Source organism: Echinops telfairi, unplaced genomic scaffold (assembly GCF_000313985.2).
Source record: "Echinops telfairi isolate 266 unplaced genomic scaffold, ASM31398v2 ScPeMD7_11;HRSCAF=52, whole genome shotgun sequence".
NCBI lineage: Eukaryota > Metazoa > Chordata > Mammalia > Afrosoricida > Tenrecidae > Echinops > Echinops telfairi.
In genome coordinates, this window is record NW_022103908.1 from 28,370,707 (window position 1) to 28,395,604 (window position 24,898).

A 24,898-nucleotide genomic window follows, 5' to 3' on the forward strand; every position below is an offset into this window, starting at 1 on the left:
TCTTTTAATGATACTAGCTGCTGACTTTTACAGTTGATATCGCCAAATGAGAAAGAAAAGTTGTCATCGAAACTTTTAGGTGAAGTATGGGACAGTTGTAATGTTTGATAACCAAAAATAAACTGATGCTGCTTGTAGCTCAGGTAATACTTTTCTCAGTAAAATACAAAGGAAATAAGATTTCCCTAAGCCCTAAAGAAAAAAAAAATAGCACAAGAAAGTAGGGACCTTGCTACGATAGTTGGCCCTGGTGGTGCGGTGGTTAAGCACTGGACTGCTGACTGAAAGGGTTTGAGCCCATGGGAGAATGACATGGCAATCTGTTCCCAAGAATGACAGCCCAGGATACCCTATGGGACAATCAACTCAGTCTATAGGGTCACTATGAGTCAGAAGCCATGGCAACTGGTGTTTTGGGTTTCATGAAAATCAATCTAATAAAAATTTAGAGTGCTTGAAAATAATACAAAATTGTGGTGACTAACACAATGTCTTTAAGCACCCCTAGCTGGAAGCTCTGACTTTTTAAAATATTTGTCCCCACTATTAAATTGCCAATATCACTTCCCCTGCCTCTGCATAGGGCAGTCATTTTTCCTTTTCTTCCAAAGTCAAGTTTATCATTAATACATTTATCTCTCTCTTCCTTTCATATTATTTATATTTCAATGTTGTCTTTACATGAGATGGATAGAATTTTCCAGATAGCAGCTGAGCAGATGGACAATTGTTACCAGCGCTTCCTTCTGCCTACTATAGGAGGGTCTGGACGAAGAGGCTGCTGAACCGGAAGAGTAAGAAAGACAGTCACCGTGTTGCCTGGTAGAAAACGGAACAGGAGCCTGGGAATATAAAACTCCTCTCCCATTCAGGTTCAGTCCTAGGGAAAATTGCAAAGTAGGTCAAGTTTCTAATTCAGTGGCCTAATCCTTTTGTTCAATAGCCTTCTTTCTCCTGAAACCCTGAGCATGTGTGGTTACATACCCTCCGCCAGATGGGTCAGAGCCTCAACTTCCAGTCTTTCTTAACTCGCCCTTTACTGTTAGGTTTAGCTTGTGGGAACATGAAACTTTTGCCTTTCCAGACATACTTAGAAGAAAGTGGTGAAACTGCAGTCATTTCTGGAGACTCGGAATGGCAACAGCAATTAAGTGATCAGCCAATAACTGAGAAGTTAACAGTTCAAATCCACCCCAGTGGCATCACCAAAGGTAAAGTTTGTAGATGCCTTTGTGAAGGTCACAGCTATTGAAACCTTGTGCGGCACAGTTCTAGTCTGACACCTATAATCTCCACAAATCAGAAGGCCATTAGCAAACAGTTTGGTTATGTTTTTGTTTGTTTCCTTGCTTGCTTATTTGTTTAGTTTTTGTTTGGCTTTTGCTTTTTGCAGAAGACTGTTTTGTTTTATTTTCATTTTTACAAAAGCACAGTAAAAAACACAGAGGCCTGAGACTCAAAACCTTATCAAAATCCTGAGAGTGGTTAAAAAATGATGCCACCCTTTAAACTAGCCTATCTTTGTTTTTAATATGGATGTCTACAACCAAATTCCTGACTTCGATATATATTAAAAAATGGAACGCAAAATCCATCCATTTTAGCTTCTGTAGTTTTATGGAATGCTGTCTGAGAAGAGGGAAGAGAACATGGAAGAATATACTTTGACTTAAAAACTGAAATTCATGACTGAAAACCTGGGTTATTTAATATTTTTATTATGCTTAACTTTCTATCAATTGTCTTTTTATTACACTTTAATCAGGAATTCCACTATGAAATGTTTTCAAGCCAGTATGTAATTTAACAAGTCAGAGGACAGTGAGATTCAGAATTGAAAATAAAATAAAATTATTACACAACTAAGTAAGACGAGGAAAAAAATGTGAATGAAGCCACTTCTGAGGAGCAGAAAAGTCTGGATTCCAATCAAAGGGGAAGGAGTCACCCACCAGAGGGTCCCCTGTGGGGGCAGCGTGGGGTGGGGGTGGGGGTGGGAGCGTGAGGAGAGTGTAGATTGCTAGAAATTCCTATTCTACTATGGCACAAGGTGGTAACACAGTTATTATGTAAAAAAGAGGCCGATTCCACAAGGTTTAGGCTCCTGGAAGCTCGTTTTAATCAAATATAAAGATTTTAGGAGACTGATTGCTTATGGGAAATTGAGAACTAACACTTGGTTATAAGTGAGGACCTCAGAGAAAATATCTGTTAGCAGTTATATATACTGCCTATTTACCATTCTACAATCCACAGTGCTGCATTCTAGGATGCGCTTCTTAAATCTTTCTTTCTTTCTTGGAAGAAAGGGTGTCACTGACTTCCAAGTTTCATTTTGTAGACAGAAATTCAAAGTATATGCTTTTTCTTTGAAAAATGAAAACATAGATTAGCTTCTGAGCTATAGGAAGTAATGTAGTCCTGGCTGATGGAAAAGGTTACGATGCTTGGCTGCTAATCAAGATTAGTGGGTGGAGCCCACCCAGGGTGCCCCAGAAGATCAGCCTGTGTGAGTGGTGAAACAGGGAGGGTAAAGGGAGAATGGGTAGGAAAGAGGGAACCGATTACAAGGGACTATATGTGACCTCCTCCCTGGGGGACAGACAAGCGAAAAGTGGGTGAAGGGAGACGTCAGACAGGGCAAGATATGACAAAATACCAATTTATAAACTATCAAGGGCTCATGAGGGAGGGGGGAGCGGGGAGGGAGGGGAAAAATGAGGACCTAATGTCGGGGGTTTAAGTGGAGAGAAAATGTTTTGAGAATGATGTACAAATGTGCTTTACACAATTGATGTGTGTATGGATTGCGATAACAGTTGTATGAGCCCCTAATAAAATGTTTAAAAAAAAAAAAAGAAAAGTCAACTACTGGTTGGATGGAGTAGCACTGCTGAAACAAAGGGGCCATGAGTTGGAGCCAACTGGTCAGCAGTGGTTAGGAAGTGGATTTGGTTCAATAATTCTGGAAGAGTTTTAATTTTCATACAACTCTGTGGACTATTTTTACAGAAATAATGTTGCTGTATTTACAGTCGCATGTTGTGATTAGTTATTCTTTTTCCAAAATATAAAGGTCAGTGATATAAAATCAAATATATGTTGGTTGATTTTTTTTCATGTCCTTTTCTCATAAGCAATTATCTATTGGATAGAAATTTATGTACCGAAAAATAAAAGAAATTTATTTACTCTTTTACCAATATGATAATATTAAACAAATTTCAAAGCATTTATACTGGTTATCTTTATTTCAGTCTTAGTAGTTTTGTAGACATTTAATGAAGAATGGATTATGGAAAACATCAAATCGACTAAAAGAAAATCAGGGTTTAGAAGTCTAATTAAATAAATAGAAAATAAGTACATTACTTAAGTTTTTTCAGCAAGGAGAGAAACCAATATAACCTCTATCTACCAGAGGGCTTATTAAATTCCTTACAGCGCCTCCTTATCCTTAGCAGTAGTCAAGTACATCACACCTTCACTTTAGCAATTGCATTCTGTCAATTTTTTTTCTAAAATAATGGAAACACACATGAAGGCTGTGAATTTAGGACAGCTAAACTACCAAAAATACATAAATAGTAGGAACAGAATGAATGGGGAAAAATTGAGTGCACCAAAATAAGGATGGAAATATAAAAAATGTGAGCTAATAAAAGGAGTTCTAGTGGCTTTGTGGGCAAGGTGTTCAGCTACTATACACAAGTTTGGTGGTTCAAACCTACCAGCTTCTCTGTGGGGAAAATATGAGGTTGTGTTTCCATAAAGACTTACAGTCTCTCAGAAACCCCATATAAGATCACCCACTATGAGTCCAATTTGTCTTACTGGCAGGAGGGTTTTTTTGAGCTAATAAAAACAATCATAACTATATGACCATAACTAGGTCATTTCCAGAGGAAACTGTGAGGATTATTTTTGGAATTTATTTTTTATTCCAAATTAATTTGGAATGTATTTAATTATAAATTTAGAAATGTTTCCATATATAGTTAGAATACTTTTTTTTTCCTAGAGTAAAATCATTTAAACAGGAAAAAATTCAACAGAAAGCAAAAATGAGAACCATATGCTACCGAATATATGTTAAGGCAATCTGTCTAAAACACTGCTACAGTAAAATAAAACAAAAAGTAGTTAACAAGTTTCTTATTTAGGTTTTTTATTTAGTTTCTAATTTCTTTCTTTTAAAAGGTGTTTACTTTTATCTCCAGGATGTTTTTAAAACTATTAAAATTGAGGGCTTACTAACACAATATAATTGTCTTAATTTGATGCTCCACTGTTAATAGACAAGTAATTCTCTTTTTATAAAATAATAAGTCAAAAAGTATTGCTGCTGGGGTTTCAGTACACGCATCCACAGGTTTTCTCAAGGCAAAGCTTAAACACTGTGCAGCGAGTAACACTGCAGACAGATTCTCCCAGTAATCCACTTGCTTTAGGCTCATTCGAATCCCTTCAAGAAATAAAGGTAAGAAACATTACAGTCAAATGCATGGCTGTCGAGGGATCTTACAGTCAACCGCCAGCACAGTTGGTTATGGCAACTGTTTTCAGGAGCAATCTTGATAGATCTTCTTGAGGGACACATGGCAATGATGGCGGCTTACGACGATGACGTTTTATGAAAACTGAGAACTACAGCAGTGAGACATGTGCCAAGCAGTTCTGACCACGAAGACAATGCACTTGTCCATTCTTCAAGGGCAGTAAGGGCTGTCCAAGGAGAACATCACTGTGAAACCTCACCTCCTCCACTTTAGAGCCCCGGTTTTGATCCTTCATACTTTCATTCCCCAAACTCAAAGAACATTTCAAAGGAACGCAACTGGGGTTTACACCCAAACTGCTGTCTTGACGTGGGTAAAATTGAAGAGCAGAAAACTCTTTGAGGAAGGAAACAGTGATAAAGTCACCCTGCTCTGACGTGTATAGACCTAGATGGAGAATGTCGAGAAAGAATCCTTTCACAGTCTGATATTTTTGATTGATAAAAATTTCTTTGATTTTGTAGCAATACTTTTTTAAAACTTACACTCCTATATGTGTAAAATGATTTGATTGTAGCTTTGTCTTTCAGTGTATTTTCAGAGGATTAAAAGAATATTTTGTCCAAACAATGACTGATTGTCTTTTCAACATTTTAAAATGAATCTGAATAAGTTGATCATTATCCAACTAGCATAAAGTATTGGGTATGTGATGTCATTTTCATCTTAATACTGGCGTATAATTAAGAAAAGTGAAGGTAACAATACTTACCAACCTGAAAGCTGTTAGAACTAAATAGAAAAATGAATTTTAAGTACTAAAATATGAATAGAAGTTCATATAATGCATATGAACTATTTCAATATTTTCACCTTTTGTTCACATAAATTAACTATGACTTTCAATTATGCTAAAATGTTTGAGCATACGACTGGGTCAAATTAGTTAATTAAGCTTTTTTTTTTTCATTTGGAGAAAAATTCATATAGATAAGACACAGTTTTGGGTCATAATTAGACCCTACGTTAAACTTGTCTACTACACAGGTTAATAAAATTCTCATAAGCTCATGTTTTATATATTAATACAATAACGTTTTTTAAAACTGTTGTTTCACAGTTTAAATAAGCTAGCACTAAAAAAAGCTACCACAACCTATAGTAAGTAGAAAGAACACAATACATTCTAGCTCCCTTCCTTTGAATCTCAATAGGTAGACACGTGTTTGGCAACCAGAGAGAACAGGTGGGTTGATAGGCTAGCTTTTAGACTGACTGAGGGAAGAGACAGAAAGAAATACAAAGATAGAGCTCACCTGCCTTCAGGAAGGCAAACTCCAAGTCAAATGAATTTTTTACATTGCTATAGATATTATTTTCTCAGCACATGAGTATCTGGTGATTAACTGAATTACTCATCCAGCAATCCATTAATGAATTAAATACTGCTTCAGATAATCTTTTTAAAACCTTTTTTGTTTAATAAAATACCACTTTAGTTTATCTTTAAAAATCAGTCAGTGTCTCTCCGGCATAACTCATCGTTTCCTACAGTGTGGCCTCCAAATTCACAGTAGTCTTCCCTTACTCCTTAGTGGAGAATGTGGAAATAACTTGTCTTACAAGACATTTTTCCATTGGTGTTCTCACCCTTGACTGGATAAGAATTATTTCATGCATAATATCTTTAGCATTATTACCAACTTTAGGCTTCTTTTTAAAGAAAAGTTATCTTTTGAAGCCATGGTCTAATTTAAAAAAATAGCATTTCAGTAAAAATTATGTTTTCAGAAATGAATAAATTATTTATTTTTATCTAGTGAATATTGCTCATTATCATCAAATACAATGCTAAGTTGGTGGAAAGAAATGAATTAAAAAGTTAGTGTGATAGTAGGTGCATGGTTTTGGGGACAATTATGTTTGCTTTTGATGAATAAAATTTCTCTTAAAAATAACATAAATGCAAACTCTTCAAGCACCTTTATGAAAGAATCCAATAAAGTATATATGAATCCTTGTACATCTCATATACACAAATATTTACAAGTTTCTGCAGTTTGTAAAATTCCATACTGAGATCCAGCAACTCATTACTTAAAATGTGTGTAAAATACTCATATCAAATAATCAAAATCAACCAAGAACATTCAGGTTGCTTCAAGAAAACCTACAGACTATCGTAGTTCTGAATACTAGATAAGTACTCAAATTGCTTCCAATGAAAATAATTTCTAAACTTCCTTGTTACAAAGAAAGTATGGTAAAATGTCAAAAAATATATTGCTGGCATTTATTAATAAGGAAATGAGTCTTCTTGTGAGGTAAACTTTCAGGTAAACTCAGTATAAGCTATATTCAGCCCAGAAATATAATACTGCATGCATATATTATTTCTGTAGAAAATAATATATTTGACAAAATAAGTCAAAAATATTGCAGCAAATATCATAAAAATCCTTTATTAAACAAAACTACCAAAATGTCCAGCAGTTTTGGCATCCTTGAGAGATGCAAATTTTGTTCCTGTGAAATATTTTTTGAGTTTTGGTAACAAACAAAAACTGAGGGGACAAAATCAGGGTGGTAGAGTGCATGAAGTAAGGGTTCTTGCTGAAAGCCCCCTAGAACACCCTCGCTAACCATGGAGAGCAGGTACAGTCTGGATGGGGAAAATGTATTGGTGCAACATTCCTGCTTCTTTTCTCACCAATGTAGGTTGTGGTTTTCTTAAAACTTCACTGTGTTCAGTTGCCTACACAGTGAAGTTTTCAGAAAATCACAAGCTACATTTTGCCTACACAGTGAAGTTGTTCTATGGGGCTTTCATCAAGAAACCTTACTTCATGCACGCTACCACCCTGATCTTGTCCCATCAGGTTTTTTGTTTGTTATCCAAACTCAAACACTCCCTTACTGAAGGGTTGTGGGGAGGAGACGAGCCAACCAGGGTGCAAGGTAGCAACGATGAAACATATAACTTTCCTCTAGTTCTTAAACGCTTCCTCCCCCCCACTATCATGATCCCAATTCTACCTTACAAATCTGGCTAGACCAGAGGAGGTACATTGGTACAGATAGCAAATGGAAACACAGGGAATCCAGTAGAGATGACTCCTTCAGCACCATTGGTGAGAGGGGCGAGGCCTGGAGGGTAAAGGGAATGTGGGGTAGATAGGGGGAACCAATTACAAGAATCTAAGTATTGCCTCCTCCCTGGGGGATGGACAGCAGAGAAGAGGGCGGAGGGAGACGTCGGACAGTGTAACTTATGACAAAACTATAATAATTTATGAATTATGAAGGGTTCATCGGGGAGGGGGAAGTGGGGAGGGAGGGGGTGAAATGAGCAACTGATATTAAGGGTTAAAGTAGAAGGCAAATGTTTTGAGAGAATGATGAGGGCAACATATGTACATATGTGCTTGACACAATGGATGCATGTATGGATTGGGATAAGAACTGTACGAGCCCCCAGTAAAATAATTAAAAAAAAAAAAAACTTCACTGTGGCTGTCCTTTAAGAACATCTATGAAGATGACCCCTTGGGGATCCCAAAAGGCAGGCCCCATGGCCTTCTGAGGTCAATGTCTTCTCCGCCTTGAATTAAACTGACCCAACAGATCACCTTGGAAGTTCATTGTTTTGATTGTACCTTCGTTCTGAAGATGCCCTAAAGGGACTAAGACTAATGTATTATTGAAAATTTGTCTGCTGCACTCACGGATCACAGAAAAATAGCTTAAATCTGGTGTTTTTATTTTATCTCATTGGAATATACTGTGGGAGCAGATTGTCTTAAGATGAACTCTGAGAAAGGAATACCTGCCAAAGTCTCTGAACTTGGTAATATTGGTGCCAATGCCAAGAACCTGGAGCAGAATGCTGTCTTGGGCTGCTGAGTAACAGAGTGCATTTACTGGAGAGTCTGAACTTCGTGTCCTGCTTCAAGTTGTACAGGACAGCTACATTCCATGGTTTAGGCAAAGCTGTGGAAGGAGCTGACAGTTCAGTCTGGGGAGGTGAGGCGCTCGGTGGTCTAATCTTCAACAAAGATAAACAGTTTCTCTCCTGTTCTCTGGGAAATTGCTGAAACAAGCATTCTACAAGTAGCTTCCCCTCCAGACCATAGAGAAAGCAGCTAAAATAGTCTTCATTCTTTATTTGAGAGAAATTGTCAACAAACCCTTTTTGTGAGAACTGGTCACAGAATGCAGGGTTTGTGAAGAGAGAGAGCTGCTTAGAAACCTGCCTCTCCTAAGGAACTGGGCCTTAGAGCCTCTCCTCCTGGAGCTCCCTAGGCCCCGACTTTGTCTTGTAACTCTACTCTCTCTCAATTGCGACCCTGTTCCTCTCCAGCTGGTTCAACTTGTGAGCTGGCTTTCACAACGTACCTGCCCAGGTAGGAACTGGAACCCTAGTAACAATACTTTTTTACATGTGTGCTCGCATGCATGCGATGTGTGTTTGTGTGTGCTATGTCAGGATACATAGATGCATGCTGAATGTGTGTATGTGTTGTTATTTCAACAGAATTTGAAGGTCTGACCATTACTACCCTTTTGTTGTCTTTTCTGTAATTTTGTGAGCATTATTTCTGCAGATTTTTGTATAATAGGAGAACTGTATTACAAGCAGAAATCTACTTTCTATGAATTACCAAAGAATAAATAACTCAGATGTTAATTTCTCATTCAAAAGAAAATGAAAAAATTGAAAAAATTCAATACTATGAATGTCTTAGGAGACAATTATTACATTAACATTTATCATTCTGAAATTATTTCATGAGCTTTCTCAATTTTTACAACAGAACATAAAAAAACTTCATACTTAAATCTTACATATAATAATAACCTGTTTCTCTTTGGGGAATTATAAACACGTAGTTGCTTTTTTTTAAGCATAGAAACAATAAAATCAGTAAAATGGCAAACGGAGTGAACTGAGTAAACAAGTTTACATTTACTTGATATCAATGAAAAGTGAGATGACAATTAAAAGAAGCAGCCAAATCTTATGCTTGGTTATTATTTGGATTTCTTGGGAAAAAAATCTAAACTAAATATAGGAGTGCACTGAAGAAAGCTATAGAATTCCAATAAAGTTATCACTTCACATAAATGTGAAATTTACCAAGTTCAATAGCATAAATTGATATTTTACCATGCAATAAGCAAACTGATTCTCTAAAATTGGGGAAAGTTAAGAAACATCATCCATGAAGATAAGAATAATCAAGTGACTTTTGTTCAATTCTCATTTCAAGAAAATTGAGGACTAATGGCTTCTTTTTAATCTATTGTTACTGAGAAACTGAATTGCTGCTTGTCTTCTGGGACCGTCTCGGGATTTGCTGTTTCTTTTGGTACATTATCAATGGCCCATTCCACTGTGCTAAACGGTAACTCTAGTTCTAATATACTGATTGTAAGCATTGGAAGGGTTCACTCACCTTGTTCAAGTGGTTGGCTTTTAGTTGAAGTCGTTTTCATCTTGAGTGCCTCCCTAACAGACATGTCACAGCAGGAGCCTTTGTTAGTGTCTTGGTCACTGTCAGCCTGATCACTGTCCCCGTGCCCACTGTCTCTCAGGCTGGCTCTCTCTGGGTCCTTAAACGTGGAGCTACTGAAATACATATAAAGAAAAAGAAGAGAAAGTGTTGTCTCTAAGGGTTTCAATCTGAAGTGTAGTCTCTTGCAAAGCAATTTTGACAGGAATGCAAATGGGGAAGCTGAGAAAGTTATTTAATCGGCCTTACCTTTGAACAAACTGCTGCCTGCTGCCCATGTAATTGGGCTCTGCGGGAAAATTGTCTGTCTGTGAAAGAGAAGGAAAAAAATACGTATAGTTGTACACTGGACAAATCTCCTGCAGAGCAACAAGATTTCCTAGTGGAAAAATGATTAATAATTCAAAAATTCCCTTAATCTTCAGATTTGTACATTTTAATTAAATGGGAAATTGCTGACATGCAATTATGTACTCAGAACAATTAAATGATTCCGGTCCACAAATTACCTGCTAAAGTAAACAATGAGCTGCCATGACTGGCATTCTCTGTTAGCACCGGGATGGATAATGCTGTCTGTGTATATTCATTATGTAGATATTAAGATTGAATATTTGTAGGAGAAGCAAGAAAATGGCCTAATTTCTCCATATTAAAAGTGTGAATTATTAAATAATTCTCATTTTAAACTTAATTGCATCATCTGCTGGAACTCAGTGTCCTTCTGGATGTCAAATGAAGTCACACTCCTCAGGGGAGAGGCAGAGGGCCTTTCCTCCATGTGGTGCCAGTAGCAAACACCAGCCTGGCACATGGGGTTGATCTCATGTGTGTTAGTCATTATCATCCACATTCCAACTAAGGGCATTGTCTTCAAATACTACAATGAAAACAGGTGTTTATTTTCAGTCATTAAAATCAAACAACAACAAAAATTAGTAACTTAAGACATTGAGAGTGAAGATATTGAGAAGAAGGCTCCATCCCCCATCCCCCCACCCCCCACCCCTGTGGTGGCTTTCACTGCTTCCAAACTGATGTGGAGGCCTGCCAAAAAGAACTGAATTCTCCTTGTATCCTGCACAGAGTCTTTTGGGAGAAAGAGACTGGATCTTTCATAGATCTCCCTATACTGTACATTCAGACACACTACTTCTTCGTGCAGCTGACTCAATGACAAAGCTTCTCCTGTTTTCCGCATCACTGCATATCACACCATTATGCTCTGAAGCAGCGAGGGTTTGTCCCAGATCTCCCAGCATACAAGTGTCACTGACACAGGAGCGGGGATTCCTGAATCAGAGGGCCCAAGGTAAGGTTTCATGTGGCGAAATTTATGTTTCTCTTCTTTTGTAAATCAGACTAATCAAAAACTAAGATTCTCTATACAACACGTTGACTGTGTCTATTAGAATTTCAAAAGGGCAAGTTAAGATGAATACCTTTAGTATTATATACGTTTCACTGCCTGCTAGAAGTTTTGAGAAAGAACAGAACTCACAACTGTCTTAATCTGCCACCTTTTATTGTTCAAATTCCCTCTCACTCGATATGACAAATGAAGGTGCACAGAAAAGGCTTTCGGCTTCGCTGCACACGCCTGAAGTTCGTTCACTAGAAGGTGGTGGAAGGCACTGGGCTTTCTTCCAGCACATTGTCCTAATCGTCACTTTCAATGTTGCACCTCAATATTTGTGTCCATAATAACAAATCATGAGTGTTTAACATTAAACTAATCAACTAGTAACAAAAATGATTTGAACCAACAACAGGGGAAAAATGTTGTCAAAATAATTTTGCCAGAGTTTTAAAAAACAAAATTAAGTAGAAATTTAACATCAACGCATCTTGACAACCTCGAATGTATCCCTTTAATTTGTTCTAAAACATGCAGCTTGCTGCTAAATAAAAGAAAGCATTAGTGTCTTGAAATAATCCAGAAAAACAGGTTGCAGAGATAATGTAACGTAAAAGGAAAATAGAGTGAATTTCAAAATATAAAATCCATTATAAAATGCCTTAGGATTTTAATGGTTTTCATTTAATTAGGTGCAGCTTCATATATAGAATCTTCTTCAGTTATGTATGAGAATGTAGAACATGAAAACCCTCCTTTCTTGTGCTCATAGTGCCAGTTAATAAAATGCTTCATACTGCATAAACTGCTAAGCAGTTCTAATAAGATGAGAATTAAACTGAAAACAAACTCCACTTTCATGATGAATTAATGGCTATTTTTAAGTTGTATTTGTGCTTGTGTAATGCGAACATGAGGCAATAGCATTACTACTAAATGTGGTTGGGATGAAGATAGAAAAACAAGAGGAAGGGAGAAAAAGAAGAATGCTGGAAGAGGGCAAAAGCAAATGGTAAAGGGAAAAGAAGGGAGAGACGAAAATGTAGGGGAGAAGAAAGTGCAACAGGAGCAAATGAAAAAGGAAGAAAAAAGAAATGGGTTTATTATCTATTTTCTGCAAAGGGCCATTTTGAAAGCATGTGGAATACGTAGCACAACAGATATTAATTAATAATGCCTGCATTAATTCATTAAAGTAGGCAGTAATGTAAGAGATTATATATACATATGTATGACATATATGTGGTAATATTTATTATATTAATGAAATGGCCTTTAACAAACAGATAACTAATTTAGTATTTAAAAAGTATACTACTTTTAAAGTAGAAAGTAACATTTTCATTATCTAGTCTCCAAGATTACCTGAAACCTCATTCAAAGTAATCTGAACATAAGATACCAGCATTTGCACAGAAAGATGGACCATGAGGGGGGGCGGGGCATATGAAATATACAGCTCATGGTCGATGAAGGGCATGCAGATTTTCCACCATTATGTTCCAAATATTTATTCCTCATGTGCACTTTTGTAAATATAAACTTTTAGGTCTTAGAAGAAAGCAAATATTGAGGTCAGATATTATAACCTTTTAGATAACTACAAAATAATTAAATATGCTATTTCTATATCTAGAAAATTTCATGTCCATATAAACTGATTGCTAGACTATTTGCACCTCAAATTCAGTTAAACACAATAATTTCGAACTGTTAGCTTTAAAATTATGTCATAAAAATTGTACTCCAAATCTGTGAGTTGTTGTATAAGAATTCTCAAAATAGACGGTAAAAACCTTAGGATGTGATGACCTTTTTCATCTACTTACAATCAGGAATAAACTAAGGAATGAAAGTGTTGGGTTTTTATAAATGCGATCATTTGCCCATAGAAGAGCACCTATTCTTGCTGTGACTTCACATGTTGAAGCTAATCAAAACCTGACCTTTCTTTCCTGTGTCCATTGAACACACACTTATCAATAAATAAGCAAGCACACTATTTTTAAGTGGATTCAATCAGAAAGATATGAATGGTCTCTTTGATGATGTGCCTTTATGAATTTCTATACCATTATGTATTTACAAAAATTGTAGTAAATATATAATATTTGAATTCAAAAGTTTTATCACCAGGAGGCAAAAATAAGCTTTTTCTAAAATAAAAGAAATCCTACAATATTCTTATATTACTAAACTCTGAAAAATATATTAAGTGATTTATCAATTACTGTATAAAACTGAATATAAAAATAGACTTTCTACTACTAAATCATAAAAATAGAAATTTATCAAATTCTTATCAGAATTCAACATCTGTACACGATAAAAATGCTCAGCACACTAGGAATGTAAGGAAATTATTTCAACTGTATAAGGGCTGTGTTAATGGGAAAAAAAAGTACAGCCAACATATTACTTAATGGTAATCTTCAAAGCTTTCCTTCTAAGATCATGGTCCAGGGGGAGATGAAAGCTCTCCACACTCACCACTCCTATTCAACTGAACTAGAAACCTTATGTTCAGCAGATTTAAAAAAAAAGAGAGACATACGAAATGCACAAAAAGAAGAAGAAAACTCCCTCTTCACAAATAACATAATTATTTTATGCAGAAAAGAATCAAATAATTAAAACAAGCAAACAATAAAAGCAATACAAACATCTCCTCTAATGAATAGTGTTTATAATATTGTTCATACATCCAGGTTCAACACTATTAAATGAAACATAGCTCTGAAATTTAGCACAAAATGATTGGAGACTGAAATTTCAAAAGTTATATGACCTTCCACAAATCAATATTTATCTATATATCTACAAAATTCAAATAAAAATAAAAGTGCAGGTTCTGCATGCAGGACACTACAAAGAGCAGATAAAAAATACCAAAGATTTAACTAAAGTTATATAATGTATTTTCGAATTAGAAAGTTCAATATAATAAATATGGCAATGCTCATTAAGTGATCTACAACGTGACAAAATACCAGCAGAAGCTTTTGTATATACAGACAAGACTATTTTAAAATTTACACAAAGAAACTGTCATAGTAAGAATGAATCTGAAAGAGAAAATAAAGTTGGAGGAATCACACTAGCTATGTTTAGCCTTCCTGTAAAGCCACAGGAATCAAAAGTATAGAAGAAATAGACACAGATCAATGGAACATGTAAAGATTGCTCAGGAGTAGGCCCATAGAATATGGTCAACTGATTTTTAATAAAGTTGCAAAGGCAATTCAATGGATAATTCAATGGAAAGCAACCTCAACTAAGACTTCGCACTTTATATTCCCCCCGCAAAAAAACGAACAAACAAAAAACACTGTCAAGAAGAATTCTAGACACAAATATAGAACTTCCAAAGAACTACAACAGAACGTGTTTGTCACCCAGAGATGGGCAAAGAGGTCTTAAACATGATAGCAAATTGTGATCGGGAAGAGTAAAGAAAATGAGTTTCATTCAATTAAAAATGAGCTAATCAGGGGGCAGGGTAGCAACGATGAAACATATAACTTTCCTCTAGTTCTTTAATGCTTCCTCCCCCCCAATATCATGATCCCAATTCTGCCTTGCAAATCTGGCTAGACCAGAGGAGGTACCTTGGAACAGATAGCAACTGGAAACACAGGGAATCCAGGATAGATGACTCCTTCAGGACCAGTGGTGAGAGGGGTGAGGCCTGGAGGGTGAAGGGAATGTGGGGTAGAAAGGGGGAACCAATTACAAGAATCTAAGTATTGCCTCCTCCCTGGGGGATGGACAGCAGAGAAGAGGGCAGAGGGAGACATCGGACAGTGTAACTTATGACAAAACTATAATAATTTATGAATTATGAAGGGTTCAGGAGGGAGGGGGAGAGGGGAGGGAGGGGAAAATGAGCAAATGATATTGAGGGCTAAAGTAGAGGGCAAATGTTTTGAGATTGATGAGGGTAACAGGTGTACAAATGTGCTTGACTCAATGGATGTATGTATGGACTGTGATAAGAATTGTGCGAGCCCTCAATAAAATAATTTTTAAAAAAAGAATAATGAGGGTAACAAATGTACAAATTGCTTTATACGATTGGTGTATGTATGGATTGTGATGAGTTGCATGAGCCCCCAATAAAATGACTTAAAAAAAAAAAAGAAAAAGAAAATTTCTTGCCTCAAATTAAAGACATTTTAATTAAAAAAAAACAAAAAATCTTTTTTCTCTGCAAAAGACAGTTCAAGAGAAGCAAAATAAATATTAACGTGATAGACTGAAGAAAAATATTTATAGGACTGGATGCACAATATGTAAATCATTTTCAAAACTAACCAGTAAGAAACAAAGCTGAATGGCAATGACACAAAAAATCTTAGTAGTCAAAAACTTTAACAGTCATGTCACCGTATAGGACATGCTGATGTCAAACATACACGTGCAAGACCACTCAGGATAATTAGCACTTGGGAAATAAAAATTTTAATTATTTAAAAATATCACTACACACCTATTCTGATGATTAAAATACAAATGACTGAAACTGACAAGTGCCAATGAAGTTGTGGAGAAACTAGAATTCTCATACATTTACATGAGAATACAAAAATAGGGGCAGACACAATTGGAGGGAGAATTGGTTAAGCTTCTTAAAAAGTTAAATAACCACATACCATATAAACTTAGATATTTCCCTCAAAGATTTGAAAACCTATGCTCAGGCCAAAAATGTATACAAACCTGGTTACAGAAGCTGCTTTGTGGTGGGAGGCAAAATGGGGATCAGTTCAAAGACCCTTCAAGAAATGAATGAAGAAATTGGTACAGAGCTACCAGAAAACGCTGCTTATTTAAAAAGGCAAGTAAACTATTTAGGAAATATCAACAGTATTATACAGAGTGGAATAAATCAATCTCCAAAAGGTGCATAATGTATAAATGGAATCCTACTAAAAGGACAATCTCAAAACAGCAAAACTCCTATGACCGAGAACAGACCAGTTGGTGGCCAGTGATCACAGGGGGGCAGGAAAGCAATGACTACACATGATAGCTTCAAGAAATGTGTGGGGTGACGAAACTGCTGTATTATCTCATTGAGGAAGTAGTTTCATGAAACTGCACATGTGTAAACTGATAAAGTTCTATCCTCTAAAAGCTAAATTTTGCTGTACGGTAACTTTTGAAAAATCAAAATCAAAATACATATCTGAGTTTTTCAGTGTCTCAAATATGTTGAGAATTCTTCTGTCCCAGAAACTATAAAATTTTGAGTTCTTTTATTAAATATTCTGAGTCAAGGGTGCTTAAAATATGCCTTTAAAAACGTATCAAGCCAACTGTTTAATGTCTCAGTAGAGAGCCCATATTCCCTTGGACAGGCAACAAATTGATTCTGAATACAAAGATCGATTGAACCATGCCAGCACACCCAAACAACAGCCTATAAGATAGTCACGTTAAGCATGAATTATTAACCTAAACTTTCACAGCTTTCTACAGTTGTTCTTCTATGCAGCTCCCATTTGTCCAGCCATGGAGTGAATTCATTCAATGAAGATTCAAGTCTGAATGGGTTGCAAGGGAGTGGCTTCTCCTTTGAGGCCGAGGAACTAACATGACTATACTGTGAAGAAATGTGATCCACCTTCAGATGTGGGGAGTCCAATTTAGAAAACACCTCTTAAAAGTGGCCTGCACGTGGGAAATAATTCCATTTACGTTGGGGAGACTCCAAAAGCATGCACTAGAAAAAGATACACATCTAGTACCAAAGTATAGGCACAATGTTGTCCAAACAAGTTTATAATTTTGTACGATTGAATAATACTTTCCACAATTTGGGGTCATATGTTTTAACTGAGAAAAATGGGGGAAACTTTGTGATAATATTATTTTCCTCATAAGTTTTAAATCATGTAAATGTCATGGCTGTTCTGATGGAGTGACAGAGTTTAGCACTTGGCTGCTCCCTCCAAAGGTTATAGGTACAAGTCCACCCAGAAGGACCTAGAAAGAAAAGCATGATGCTCACTTCCCCAAACTCAGCAACTGAAAATCCGATGGCACAGAGTGTGACCTGACGCACGTGGGGTCACAATGAGTCACAACGGCTTTTACAACAACTGGTCTGGTTTGGTTTAAGGAATGATCATGAAGTGAAAACTGAACGGAGCTTTGATAAATGTGTGAAAGAACATTTAGATTAATTTTCCACAATATGACTCTCACGTGGGATGAGAAAAATAAAGACTTCATCATTCTGAGACTCATTCTAATATATTTCTAGGCTGAAAAATTCAAAATCCTACTCTGCAAATGTCCTCCTGCAAATGAAGAGGGAAGAGGGAAGTGAGCATTAGGGAACTAGAGTCTAAGGGTTGTTGTTCGTCTTGCATTGCATTTACATAAGTTTTGCTAGAATTCAATCTGCCACTTAGTGCAATCACACTCTGATAATTAAATGCCTTATATAAACAATTACCTCAGTGCTAATTGTCAGCATTATCTTATATTACCCATTATTGAGTCAGAACTGTCTCCATAGAGGAAACAAACAGCTCTGGTGCACTTCCAGAATGAATGGTACAAGAGCACCGGAGGCAGAGGATGATCTTGAGATCAAATGGCTTTCCTCAATTGCCTTACCAAGAAGAGGCTCTTGACAGATGTCACTTCAACCTAACAGGCAAATCTTTTCATTTGGTAGCTATCAATTTTGTTCATATCATAGACATTACACCAAAATGCAGTATTCAATAGGGTAAAATCCATAATTCCTGAGATTGCATCAGCAATTATAGGTCAGGTAGTGAATCAGGATATCATAACCAATACCTAGTAAAAAGTCAATCGATAGAAATAGATTCAGGGATGACAGAGATGATGAAATTGGCAAGCGAGTCCTTTAAAAATCTGAGAAATATTACGACTAAGCTCTGAGGGCGTCAAGGAACCGTCCTACAATACGTGACTTCTCTTCAAGTTGGCAGCCCAGGTGCTTCTTTGATCTCATCTTAATCCTGGCCTAGAGAGGAGAAATCGTGAGTATAAAAAAGGCCCAAATGCAATTCCTAAAAATGAAATCCACAGTATTTGTAATAAAATGCACTTGATGGGGCTGACAGCAATTAGACATGACAATCAAGTAACATTGGTCACTCTTTGTGTGTGTTCCTCTGTACCAGCCTTGCAATTTTGTGTCCTCTTTGTCTTGACACAGGGTAAAATACTAGAGGACGAAGAAGGAGAGCAGGTGATGCAGTCATGAGAGTGCTCGGCTGCTAACCCAAGGATCAGCAGTTCAAAATCCCAAGTGACTTCATGGGAGCAAGACGGGACCATTCTCCTCGCTTCTCCAGGGTCGCTAGTGTTCCAAATCTACTGGGGAGTGGTGGGTTAAAGAATGAAGACAGGTATGTAAAATGTGAAAACGATCTCCCACTGGCTACCACAACAACCTGGAGATTTCTGTGCTAGAGTATTTTATCTGGAAGAGGAAATTTAATCAAATCAAAATTATGTCTTTGAAGCCATCGTTGAGAGCAAATTTAGCACTGGATGTATAGTGAACAAAAACGGTATTTTTTCTCAAGATATGTACTCTTAGATATGGTGCCAAATCATAGAATCGTAGGTTCAACTTTGCTCAGACATTCGGTGTTTCCCCAGTCCAGGAACAAGGAGGAGTGATGTTTTGAAAACTCCAAAAAGAATCCATGCGGATGAGGGACAGAAAGTTGATGGCATGCATTGATGCCTCTGGGTTGAAAAACAAACAAAACCAGGTAAACTTTTCCCTTCATTCAGAGGCCCTGCTTTTCACATTGATAACAAGCTTTCTCTTTGCAGGAGAGTGAACACAAGGGAGTGTTAAGAGGTGAATAATTCACTTTAAGCCTTTTCACACCGACACTGCTTCTGATAGCTTTGCCTTCAACAGAATAGATGGTGTGGTTCTTTCCATGTTGCTGAAGTAGGCAACAGCATTTTAAGCCACCACTTATAAAGTTATCTGACAGCACCTAAGGCTTTGGAATTTTTAAAGTGCATGAAAGATGTCAATAACTGTATTTATCAGTGATTTTCAAAATAATACATTTTACACAAGTATAGTGTGGCCGACATTTGTGTTTTGCTATTAAAGGTATAATAAAAACATGAGAAAGCCTTACCACCGTTAGAAAGGAAAAAAAAACAAAACCAGAATTGCTTTAAATAAAAATTGAGGATACTGAAAGCTATATCCTTTAAGCAAAATTTTAAGTCTATCTCTCAAATAAGATGGCATCAATTCTACTAAAGCCTCTTGCAAAGGTTTGTAGCTTCTAAATGACATTGATAATAGAAAGGTAAGGCAGGTGCTAATTTTAAAAGTACAGGGAGACAAGCCCATTGATTCTAACTCCCAGTACCTCCATCAGACTGAATAGAATTGCCCCACAGGCTTTCCAGGGTGTAATCTTGATGGCAGCAGGCTGGAGGATCTTTCTGCTGTGGACATCCGGTGGCATCAAACCACCGTCTTTTTGGTTCCCAGTTGTGTGCTGAATTCCTCTGCCACTAGGGCTCCGTCAGTGCTAGTTGGTTTCTACAGAAGCACAAACGAATAAGGAATCCTACACATATATTTACATATTTGTTATATAACCTGAGGACCACGGGTGATCTCTCAGAACATGCATCCAAACGTAAGGACTGCTAACTCTGACTCCCCAGTTCAGCTGCGGTCTTCAGTGCAGCCTCCTACGCATTCTGTGTTTTCCTCCAGTGGAGGGGAGGAGTTTGGAGAACACTTTATTGCCTTTTGCTATGTCTTATCAAGTCGTTTAATCGGAGGAGCATCTCCTCTGTTTTCCTCCAAACATTTTCTTTTTTCTTCTCCATTGAGGGGAGCCCTGGTGGTGTAGTGGTTATGCATCGGGCTGCCATCCGCTTGGATGGCAGCTCTGATGGAGAAAGACTGGGCTTTCTGCTTAGGGTAACAGTTACAGTCTTGGGTCACTATGAATCAGCATGGCAGCGAGTCTGGTTTGGTTTATTAAATATATTGGAGTATTTTGCCCATTGGAAAAATTCTCTGCAATTGGACCTCCATAAGAACATCAAAATATGGATGAGGGAATAAAAATTCATTACAATACTTCTCGTACCTTGAATGAATGAAGAGAAAGAAAATCAAGAAATAAGAATTAGCAACACATTATTTTACCTATTGTCACTGAGAATACTGAGTCTTCTGAAAGACACATTTCCTTGAAATCGCATTTTATTGTTTTATAACATTAATAAGCAAATATCATATTTTCAACTGGAATCATTTAGGATTCAAATCCATGTTTGAGTCTAATTTATATAGCTCCCATGCAGGAACCCTGTTGGCACAGCGGTACAAGCACTCCACTGATAACTGAGAGATCTGCTCCCACACACGGGCAGCCTGGAAGCTCTAGGCAGCAGTTAGCTCTCTTCTGTTCTATTCTGTTACGATGAATTGGAATCATCTATAAGGCAGCGACTTTGGTTTGGGTTTGTGGCTAGACATGTTTTGAAACTAGACTATACTGAATATAAAACTGTGCTGGGAAATTTTGAGTCTTTTGTCTCATCATTTGATCTACAAAACCCAGCACTGTCGATGTTTATTATTCATTTCATTGTCTCAGAATACACAAGGAAATTGTTGTCCACATTATTTTAACAGAAAACTACAACTATTCAACTTTCTCGGAGTTTCCCAGCATAGGTTCGGTTCATAGCAGAATAACATTTTTGAGAGACTGCAAGCACCAGTCAGTCATTATAATAGTTTCTGAGATAATCAAGAACTATAATGAACAATCTCAATATTTTTGGAATGTGTTAATGGAAAATTAATGAAAATCATTATGAAAATAAACTTTAAATTAATGCTACATATTATGAGAAAAATACTATTATCACCTCTAATTTTAAAGTGGCTTTTTGAAAAAGTCTGCAATTTTTCTGTTCTAAACTATCATGTTAATTTATTTTAATGGGTATTATGTCTTATTGGGATAAGCCAGTTTCCCTTTTACTGAAAATATTCAAAGTAATAAGGACATTATTACAGACTATTCAAATGTGTGTAGCATGTTCAACCAGGTACAGTGGGTTCTGACCCTACAGGCAGAGCTATCAGTCCCAAAGGATTTCCCAGGTGGTAAATCTTCAGAGAAGCATACTAGTGCATTGACCTCTTGCAGAATAGGTGGGAGGTTTGAATGACTGGCATCTTGGCTGGCAGTTGACCACTCACCACTGAGTCCTCAAGTTCTTTGTCATCATTGTAATCATATAAACTTGGTATTTCTGAGCATGTCTTTTAAAGTGTAAACCAATTTTACAATATTATAACTACTCAATGATTATGCATTATTAACAAGCAAGCAGTTAAATTAAAATTGACCCAATAACATGTCCATGAGCTAGTGAATTAGTTTATTTTCTCCAAATACACTAAAATTAAAATTATCATGAACCTAGTGAAAAATATTGTTAATCTGAAAATTTGGGGAAATGTATTCCTCAATCTTTCCCTTAGAAATTTTAAACTATCTATCAGAAATTGTCTTTTATCATTCAAATGAGATACATTTTATAAATATATTATATATGGATATGAATATATTCTCATATGTATATGTAAATATATGGATATGTTTATTCATATCTGTATCCATAACATTTCCATATATATGGGTATGTATACATCGCATATATTTATAAAGCACATCCCATGTAAATTATTTTTATTGAGCATATAGACATTTTGTTGATATATGTACATGTGTGTGTATATATATTCTCAAAAATAATTTCCTGCATGGAAATAACTTCATAATCTTTCAAGTCATCACCTCTCTAGGTACATTCCCACCTAATAGGAGGCCATGAGGGAATACTGAGTGAATGAAATTTGAAATGGTATGATGTACACATTTCCAAAACTTTTCCTTCTTCTAACTGTAGGAAGATATAGGGAACTCTTAATTATTTGTGATTGTAAACAACCAAACAATAATTCAGAAAAATCAACCAATGCACTTTAAATAATTAGCAAGCATTTCATGGGAAAATGAAGTCTTTAAATTTTTACACAGCTATCGAAGATTTACTAATCCTTTTTATACTAATCCTCCTCAAAAAGATAAAAACATGATAAATATTAAATTTCTGAAGAAATTAACACGTGGAATTTGGATTTCTGGATGGGAAAAAGTCTATTTGAAAAAATCATGAACATTCATAAGATATGTGCACACAATGCAAAGACTTGTCAGAGAAATAACTATAACAAAAGAAACGGTATTCCAAATTCTGAGGAAGAATTAATTCTTTACCAAATGTGTGAGTATTATGAGAATATTTATTAATTTCTCTATGAAATGCAAGAATAAGAATCCCATTTAAAATGTATGATTCAATAGAACTAGTCTACTTTGGGTAGGCATTCATACCTGAAACTAAACTAAATGTCTTCACTAACGTTAACATATTTTTTATTAAACATTAGCACAAAATGAAATTAAATATCTCTACACTTTATCAGACTGTCACTTTATAGATCTAATTCAAACATCTCCAGTTCTTTCTTTGCTTGAAGACTTTAATTCCAAGAATTTTTCACTTTTAGTGAAAGAAATAATCTTATGTAATGACAATCATTTCATGAGACAATAGGCTTGTGTTCCTCCACATCTACTTTAGAAAGAACAAGTGATCATTTTGATTTTGTTAGAAACTGTTTATAATCTGCATGATAAAATTTTTACACATGGATAAATGGAGGTAAAAAAATTGACAAATATTTTTTAACAAAGATTAGTGCCTCAGAGCAGTGTGCAGTCAATGTCAGCCTAGAGCCTGCTGCCTAGTTTTGAAAATAAAGTTTTATTAGCACTCAGACATGCTTATTCATGTATGCATTCATCAGTTGTTTTTGTGCTTCAGTGACAAAGTTTAGTAGTATGAAAGACACCAGATGCCCCATAAAACACATACTATTATTATCCAGCTTTAGCAGAAACAGTTGCTGATCTTGGCTTAGAAGAAGAAATATGGTTCTTGTAAGTCAATCTTATAGATAAAATATTAATGAAGTATCATTGCTTACTCCCTATGCTTAATTAGGGACCAGTTTAGGGATATGTGATCCTAAACTGGTCACACACACACACACACACACACACACACACACTTTCATCCTCTAAGGGACACAGACTCCCTCAGAGAATAGACTTTATTTAGCAATCACCATATTGGAAAAGTATTCCTATTTTTTTAAGTGGATTTCATTGTTAGGTGATCTGTAACATGTTTATATTCAAATTAAAACTACTTAAAACTGGGGAAACACTCAGTACCATCAGGGAACACCTGGAAACAAAATGCACTTATATATGTTTAGTTTCCTGACCTCATTTACAAATTCCTCTACCGTGTAGATACAGCCCAGGGAGAGTGGTGGGTCTGCCCAAACACAGGGAAGAGGGAGAGAAGAAGAGAGAGAGAGAGAGAAAACCGCAGCCTGGCCCACCAAGTCTCCACCAAAACATCCCTGCTCAGAGCAGCCAATGCAGAGAGAACTGCAGGACGGGCCTCACCATGAGACATGACGTCCCCTCCCTGACTCACAGCGCTAAAGGTGACAACACTTGACACACAGTGTGGGAATTATGGCCACTGTGACTCCGCCACACCAGGGCAAAGCACAAAGGGAGCACTACAGGGCAACAAGGGGAGTAAAGCAATGGGGTTTCCAAGGAAGTCCAAAACTAGACTTCTGGCCCCAGGGTCAGGGCTTGGGACTTCATCAGACCCCACTGGAAAACACTCATAAGCCTCAGCAGACAGGCCTAGAATTATTTATAGACATTTCCTTTTCTTTTCTTTTCTCTCTCTCTCTCTTTTTCTAAGTCATCTATATAAGACAGGCAGTATAAACAATCCCAAGGATAAAACAACAGGACCAATGGTTCTGGGAAACATGAGAGAGGAGGTGGGGCCAGGGGGCAGGGAGGGGAAGCCAATAAACTCAAGGACAAGGGAACAACAAGAAATCTAAAATCCATAAGGAGGAGGGCGTAGAATGCCTGGTGGAGATTGATCAAGTGCAATGTAGACAAGAGGGAATTAGCGATAGTCAAAGGAAGGTCAAACATGATAGTGGTATAGGAGGAAAGTGAAAAGGAAATAGAGGAAACAACTAGGAGGCAAGAGACAATAATAGAGGTATAAATATGTATATATGTAAATATATTAATATATAACGATAGGGTTATAGGTCTATGCACATATATTTATATATTAAGTATTAAGGTAGCAGACGGACATTGAGCCTCTATTCAAGACCTCCCTTAATGAAAGAACTCCTTGTTCTAATAACCTGACATTCTATGATGCTCACCTTCCTGACAAGATCGCTGAAGACAAAATGGGTGCATAAGGAAATGTGATGAAGAGAGTTGATGGTGCTTGGCTATTAGATGATATAGCATCCGGGGGCTTAAAAGCTCGAAATTAAACAA

At 36.5% G+C, this 24,898-nt stretch overlaps 1 protein-coding gene across 3 annotated transcripts in view; it reads right to left on the reverse strand.

Annotated features, from left to right (window-relative positions):
* PCDH17 (protocadherin 17) overlaps positions 1-24,898 on the reverse strand; it is a 112,237-nt gene that overhangs the window by 64,434 nt on the left and 22,905 nt on the right. For 2 of the 3 annotated variants that reach the window (XM_004707909.4, XM_045287133.1), the window contains exons 2-3: positions 10,262-10,320; positions 9,956-10,128 (exon numbers count right to left, since the gene is read on the reverse strand). In XM_004707909.4, the coding sequence (XP_004707966.1) occupies positions 9,956-10,128; positions 10,262-10,320 (232 nt within the window). The remainder of the gene's footprint in view (positions 1-9,955; positions 10,129-10,261; positions 10,321-24,898) is intronic. The other variant, XM_045287134.1, reaches the window with a different exon arrangement.